The sequence below is a fragment of the Gadus chalcogrammus genome, chromosome 1, assembly GCF_026213295.1.
Source record: "Gadus chalcogrammus isolate NIFS_2021 chromosome 1, NIFS_Gcha_1.0, whole genome shotgun sequence".
Taxonomy (NCBI): Eukaryota; Metazoa; Chordata; class Actinopteri; order Gadiformes; family Gadidae; genus Gadus; species Gadus chalcogrammus.
The window spans coordinates 25,750,540-25,758,039 of record NC_079412.1 but is presented as its reverse complement, the minus strand read 5'-3'; the positions used below and the strand labels follow the sequence as shown (position 1 = coordinate 25,758,039).

General features: G+C 44.5%; 1 protein-coding gene across 1 annotated transcript in view; it reads right to left on the bottom strand.

Annotated features, from left to right (window-relative positions):
• Positions 1 to 6,771: 6,771 nt before the first annotated feature.
• The window catches only part of sema3bl (sema domain, immunoglobulin domain (Ig), short basic domain, secreted, (semaphorin) 3bl), a 57,895-nt gene continuing 57,166 nt past the window's right edge, over positions 6,772 to 7,500 (bottom strand). Inside the window, exon 16 of the mRNA XM_056598366.1 lies at positions 6,772 to 7,400. Within this exon, the coding sequence (XP_056454341.1) occupies positions 6,843 to 7,400 (558 nt within the window). The 3' untranslated portion in view covers positions 6,772 to 6,842. The remainder of the gene's footprint in view (positions 7,401 to 7,500) is intronic.

The following is a 7,500-nucleotide window of genomic DNA, read 5'->3' as shown; positions in this document are numbered from 1 at the left end:
GTAAGGAAAGTAGCTTATGCGCTTCTGGGTCAAAAGCAACTCATCCACTATCTTTCACAAGTTTGCGACTGGTCTATTTATCAGCACGCTAAATACAAAATCGACATTGAATAAAAACAAAAAAAACTTTGGAAAAAACATTCAGCAAATAAACAAGTTGGCAACATGTGGCAGTGACATGTACTAAAAATACATAAAAGTAATTATAATATGACCATCGTACAAGCAAACTGCTTGTATGAGAAAATGAGCACTGTACGAAAAAAAACGAAGTTGCAACACGATTGCACAAATCCAATTATCTATCATTTGATTTTCCTGCGGACATGCAATTAATCACCCATCTAATACCCCAATATGTATACGGCCATGAAGTGTTTCATCATGCTTCGGTGGGGGTTCTGAGGTGTTCTGGACCCAGAGGAACGGGCCCAAACCAGGGGATATTTTCTCTTATGATTATCTTGAGTTAAGCTGCTCCAAAGTGGGGTTTCCTGGGAGTTAATGATGCGTGTAAATACCCATTCACATTGAGTCATGGCGGCGATGCTAAGTCAATGTGTCTAAATCCAATCCCTTTATTTCATGCCCTCCATACATCCAAAAGGGAATTATTTCCAGCCTAGCCCAGTCCCAATGCAAGCGTAAAGCAGGGCGTTTATTTACTGCTATCGTTAAAAAATAAAGACGCGGTTTGGTTAATATATTGTGTGTCACATTAGGTATATGTCGAAGTAAGGACAGAAACATAGCTGCTATTGTTGTTGTCTGAGCTAACTGGAAGAGGCCTTCAACGAGGCCTTGACTCTCCAACTCCTACAGTACAGGCAGCCTGGGCTTGATATAGTGGCTTGCATTTCTTAAATTGAGCTCGAAAAGCTATATTGTGTTCAGGCATCGCTCCACTTAAACCACTTTGGATTTCAGTCATTATTTTTTATTAGCTCCAAGGCATCATGGTTCAAATTGATTTAGAAGAATGGGGGCGGGATGTAAGTACAATCAAATGTGATTGTAAATGTGAAATATTTTTCAAGGTTTTGAACTGTTTGACCTGTTTAATAAGTCTGGTTATTAAATGTAATAAATGGCATGAATATCCCTTTCATGCCAGAGAGAGAGAGGGAGAGAGAAAAGGAGAGAGAGAGTGTGACCCCAGCCACCTGTAAAGTTGAGGCCTGTTACGGCTCAATGAGGTGTGACTTTAACACCCCACACCACACCCTACAGTGGGGGCCCTACACACCTCTGCGTGTGCGTGCAGGGCCTACACACACCTACACACCACACACACAGACACACTCACACACAATGACACCTAATTGGCCTGAAAGTGGATAGCAATAACCTCTTGTCCTTTGGAGTGTGTGTGTATGTTTTAGTATGTGTGGCTGTGTGTGGGTGTGTGTGTGTGTGTGTGTGTGTGTGTGTGTGTGTGTGTGTGTGTGTGTGTGTGTGTGTGTGTGTGTGTGTGTGTGTGTGTGTGTGTGTGTGTGTGTGTGTGTGTGTGTGTGTGAGAGACCACCACAATGTGTGCACAACGGCTCCAGCAGGTAAGTGTGTTTAAAAGTGCGAAGCCAAATCAGCTTCTGACTCTACTTACAAGCCGCTGTGTTGCCGGGACAACGAGACATTGTTCCCACTAATTTTCCACGGACGTCGGAGCCCAATTAACCTCCAATCACACGCCTGGGTAGTCGTATATAGACAGACTAGAGTTCAGAGCAGGACTAGTAAAGACTGAACCTAGAGTACATTAACACATGTGATGGCACACATTAATGGAGGTGGGACATTTTACAAAGTACACACAGACACACACACACGCATACAGTATAGAAATATGCACGCACAACACACGGATGCTTGCAAGATGCGTTGGGAAATGTGTTTCTATTTCAATGTCCTCCCAGGTCTGGTCGCAAGGTTCCTGACTGCGTGCAGTTGATGTAATAATAAACAGAGCAGCTATTGGTCAGAGACTTGTTCGGTACACATATGATCCAGCTGGACTTTGTCTCACAAACCATACCCCCAGGGCCGTCAAGAGTTTGAGCAGTAAGATTAGGTTGGAGAATATCACATCACATCATATTACCTAACGGAGTGTCATCATTCTGTTTGTATTTAAGAGTCATAGTGAAAGAGATTCTAGTCATGCCCTACATACTCAAACACACAAACCCTAACACAAATGTTGTTTGTATAAATGTCTGTTTATATGCTTAAATATACATTGATATAATATAATAATAGATAAGAAAACAATAACGAACGACAAGAATGTCAATATGTTAATGAATTATATGAATCATAAAAGAGAAGACAGAACTCAGTTCGAAAAGACCACATTTTAATCTTGTTAAATAACATGTACACAGGAGCATGCATGGATGGCAAGAGATAGTTAAATAAAACATAAATACATGTGATCACATTTTAACTATCCGCTCACCGGCATGAAGATCCACAGCCGGTCAAACATTACAGCACAACTACAGTTCACCCATTTGAGTGATATTGTTTAGATTCTATTCACCTGCAATACACATAATGGTACTATGCCAATATTTATAAGGGTTCCCCGTTTTGCATCCATAGATCAGCTGTAGATTAATAAAGTTCTCGACAGTATGACATTATTTTTTCTGGAATTTTCACTTTCTTCTAAATTGTATTTATTCACTGTAATGTCGTTGTTAAGTAACTAAAATCTCAAAAGGAACCGCAGTCTTGTACATGTTTAACGTGCCCACACAACCCAACCCAACACTCTTCTCATCAGACAGTATGAAATAATATATTTTTAGAATTGCTTTACAAACCATGTTGAATATCTTAATGATTGATTTTGATTGTTTTCTTTCAATTACCCGACCTGTTACACACTTTATTGAACCGTCTAAAGCAATCTCAATGCATGACCATCCAGATGCTTTAGAGATGTTTGGGCAAAAAAAATTATGTTTATTTTACAAATGTGCATAACAGGGATCACAATACTGAGTGACCAAATGACACCCAGTATTATGGAGTCAATTCCCAACTATTAAACACTGTCCAAATCCAGACAGTATTCAATTTCCCATTGCTAGACGCTGTCTAAATCCGGACCATATTCCCCATCGTTTCCCACCGTCCAAACCCAGCCTCCAACTCACTGAGGTGGGGATCACGGGAACCTATGGTTCCCTAAAGGTATACAAACTATACACGCGCGGCCTCAGTGTTGTTCTGCAAACAGCTCACCAAACAACGAGACTCAAGGTGCGCAAGTACGAACCCAGGTTTCGCATTTAAATGTATTATTTTTTTATAATAGAGTAATATTAAATGTGACATGTGGTTACAATCGTACAACAACAAACAATGTTGAACACGGATCAGGACCGCGTGTGATTCAAGAGGACATGGCTGACATCTGAGTCTGCGATCCGTTGACAAGCCTCCCAACCACATCCACCTTCCTTACACTGTGTGGCTGTTCTCGGAACTACGTGTGTGGGACATGTTTTCCTTTCCTTTGTCACGAGGCCAGAGGTGATCACCCATTGATAGTCAGTTCATCTCATTATCGTGTGGTTAAATATACCATCATCTCAGCATGTGATCTCTGTTGCCTTTGTCTCACACCCAGAACATGTTCGATACGTTCACCCCCTATCTGTGGAGATTAGGGAATACTATAGCGCCGTTTGGTCATCTGGAGATGAGGTAAGCACAACTTTGCTTCCTTCTCTCTCAGTTTTTGCTCTTTCTTTCTCCCCACTGTCCCGAGCACTTTCTCAGTCCATCGGAGCAGACCAAAGCAAAATATTTTTGGAGATTACGATTAAGGTTGGACTCCAACAATAACGTTCTCTATCAGTGTGGTTTGAAAATAAACGGACATCGACTGAGCTATGCCATTACATAGGCTGTGATTGTAATAAGTTGGAAAAAAAAGGCACATTTCAAAGTAATTACTTCATCCTATTAGATCCGTGGAGTGTGTGTTTTGACTCGGTTTGGGCCGTGCTCGGGTCATACGGTCTCCGTAAAAGTTGTCAAAGATCGGATTTTGTTTTCATACATTTTTGGATGTTCTCATATCCTCCCCTTCCCGTATTCTCCCATCCTCCTCCTCTTTCTTCTCTCACACTCTCCTTCCAGGAAAAGATTCACATGCCAACATGGCTGCAGAGAGGTGAATGAGGGGTCACCATGGCAACCTCTGCTTCCTGGCTGGCGTCAAACAAAGGGTATCCAAGAATAGGCATTCCCTCGTCCATTTACAGACCTGATTGTTTTTGTGGAACAAAGAGACGGTGAGAGAATGAAATGAAATGAACACTGAGATCTCGTGATCATTTTATCTAAATTGACCATCAATGGAGAAAGTATTTGTACATACAGAGCCAGTTCCCAGTTGCCAATGAAGAGGTCTCTTAACTTTTCACCTCACAGGTTTCTATGAGATCCACCCTGATCCCTTTCCTTCCTGGTGAATCCAATCTGGGTTGTTACTCCATCCCTCGTCTTTCCTTAACATTCATCTCTCTGGCTCCCTTCACTGTTTCTCTATTGTTCTATCAACTCATGTTTGACCTTGCATAACAATGTTTATATCTTTTCCCAATTGTAGGTTGATAGTTCAACAGCTACTCCCCTAATTACTTTCTCTCACACTTGCCAAAACACTCCCTGGCTCCCTGTTGATACCAAACAAGGAAAATAAAACTACAGGGAAAGCCCAACCCTATTGAATGGCAGGCTATTGCAAGTGCTGTAAGCGATTGAGTCTAGCCAATTTAAAAACAAAGACAGACATCACCTGGCCCTAATCTGAGCCCATTATATGCTGCAATTACATTTGCATGGTCCTTGTGGTTTCATGGTGATGTTTGGTCAGTCTCCCTATTTCAGTGTAATGGTAAACCACGCTCAGTTCTCCCCCACATCGCTAAACTCCCTGTGAGGCAAAGCAAAGCATTTCTTTCTCAGTGCCGGGGGGGACATAGGAGTTCAAGACACAGAGGATGTAAAAGCTGATCCTGCATATGAACTATGAACCCGTTAAAATGAGGCAGTTTTCACAGTACTCAGAACAGTGGGGCATGACAGTTGACCTCCTCCATTGTTTCGTCTGATGCCAGTGGAAAAGTACAATACACAGAGTGATTGTGAGAAATGTTGTACAGTAGATGATAATGGAAAGCAGTGTGAGGTAAGGTTGCCGTGGACATTGAACATAGGTCAATGTTTGTCATTTTAGCAATTGGTTAAATGGATTTTTCAAATACAGACTCATAAGAAATGCGCAAGCAAAACACAAGCAAAAGCTGTTTAGGATCAGTCATGCAAAATCCATGTTTCTTTGATTTCTGCTATCAAGTGTTTATAACCTCAGAAATGGACAGCTAATCATGTTTCCCATTTCACTTTACCAAATAAGAGCAAAGAGTAGGGGGTTCGTAAGTATTTCTTGCCTTTCTGTCAAACATAATAAATGTTAAAATGTATTAAAAGGGACTGCTTCCCTCACTGAAATGGCAGTACAAGAGGTACCAGGGTAAAGGTAATCCCCTGGTCAGTCTTTAAACGAAAGTCAAAACCCGGAGCAAACGGACAAACGGAACGTTTCTAATCTGTTGAACCATCAACAGTGGTCTCAGGGCGAGCGGCTCTCTAAATCAAGCGTGCCGGCGGATTATGGAGGATTATGCTATGGCGGTTGGCAGTAGTTATGTTAAACTGAATGTCTTGCTGGGAAAAACGCCTCCTCCACCACTGTGCTTTTAAAGGGTGCATGTGAAGAAATGATTGTATATATATACAGAGGTGACACGGATCGCGAAGGTTGGAAAACCAGTTAAAAAAAACTGTAATTCCATTGTCAGAAGTGCGGTGGTTCAAAATGGCTGTGCGGAGAAAGCATGTTCACTGTAAATATGTCAAAAGTTATAAAATCTATAGCCACACAATATTATTATTAAAGCAACACAATGATCATCAATCAAAAGTCCATAAGGTTTTAAACAATTACGTGTATAATAAAAGGAGGTGTCAAGCAAGGGTTACCATAGTTCTCAAGCATGCACAGTGTTTTCTTGTTCCTCTTTTTCAGTGAATGAAACGGAAAACGTTGTCCTCTTGGCTGACAGTGGTATTGGTAATGATAGTGAGGGCTTGGCTGGCCCCTTTTCATTTCCATCCTCTCCTGTGGGTGGAAACATCATCGGAGTGGAGGGGAGCGGAGCTGAACTTAATTACCAAATGGTTGCTGTGGTTATCCTTGTAAGGTTAGGGTGCAAGATGGAAGGCTGGGAGTCCATTATCATCATCATCATCATCATCATCCTCATCATCCTCACCATCATCATCCTCACCATCATCATCTCCATTATCTCCAAAGATGACTTTCAACCACAATCTCTAACAGTACAGTTTTTGAAAAAAAAAAACAGCAGCTTCTCTTTCTGCTGTCCTTGCACGTAGATCCAGAAAAACACAAAACCCCAAATGAACGATAACAATAAAAACCAAGCTATGTGTGCACATGCTATTTTCTATTCACGAGAGCCTGTTCCAGAGGGAGTCCTGTTTGGTGAGGAATCATCAGGCCCACGGACAGGCCTGGTGGACAGTCTTCAACAAAGTTCAATGATTACATTGTCACATTCCTGTCCCACCCCTCTCTTCCAATATCCAAGTGCTCGATGTTTCAAAGGACGAGGCGGCCAACAAATCCTCCATCACCCATCCCTCCTCCTCGCTCCACACCTCCCCTCCCCTCCTCCCTCCCCCTTCCCACGTCTCTCCGTCTCCACAACACTCCCGGGGTAGCGGGCCGTCCCGACCGCTCACTCGTTCCGTGCGCTCACACGCCGCAGGTCCCGCGGCGTCCGGTTGCGCTCGCCGGAGCTCTTGCTGCGGGCCTTGCGGGCGCTGTCCTGCGCCTGCCGGTACTTCTCCACCATGCTCTTGTGCTTCCGGCGCAGCTTGTCGTGGCACCACATCCTCTCGCAGTACTCCTCCACGTGGGGCAGGTTGCTGGGACCAATCAGCTGCATGATGTCCTTGAACCAGGAGCGCGACTGGCCCCCACCTCCTCCTCGGTTGCCGTAGGAACCGCCTCCGCCGCCGCCGCCGCCGCCGCCGGAGACGCAGGGCGGCCAGCCTCTGTACCCCCCGCCGCCGGACCGGTCCTTGTTGGAGTCCAGGGCGTGGCTGGAGGGGTCCTCCCGGGCCAGCAGCTCGCCCACCGCCTCCCCCTGCAGAACCTGGAGGGTGAGGCGGGCCAGGGTCTGCGTGAAGCCGTGCTCCCGGGAGCGGCACACGTACACGCCCTGGTCCTGGCGGAAGACCCGGCGGAACAGCAGGCCCTGCTCGGTGGCCATGACCCGGTCGTCCAGCTTCACCTGGGGGGGGCAGGTGAAGGGGTGGGTGGCAGGGAGGGAAGGTGCGGTAAGTGGGGGATAGTCAGTGGAGAGCGGGATTGTTTTGTCGCTATGCAGCAAC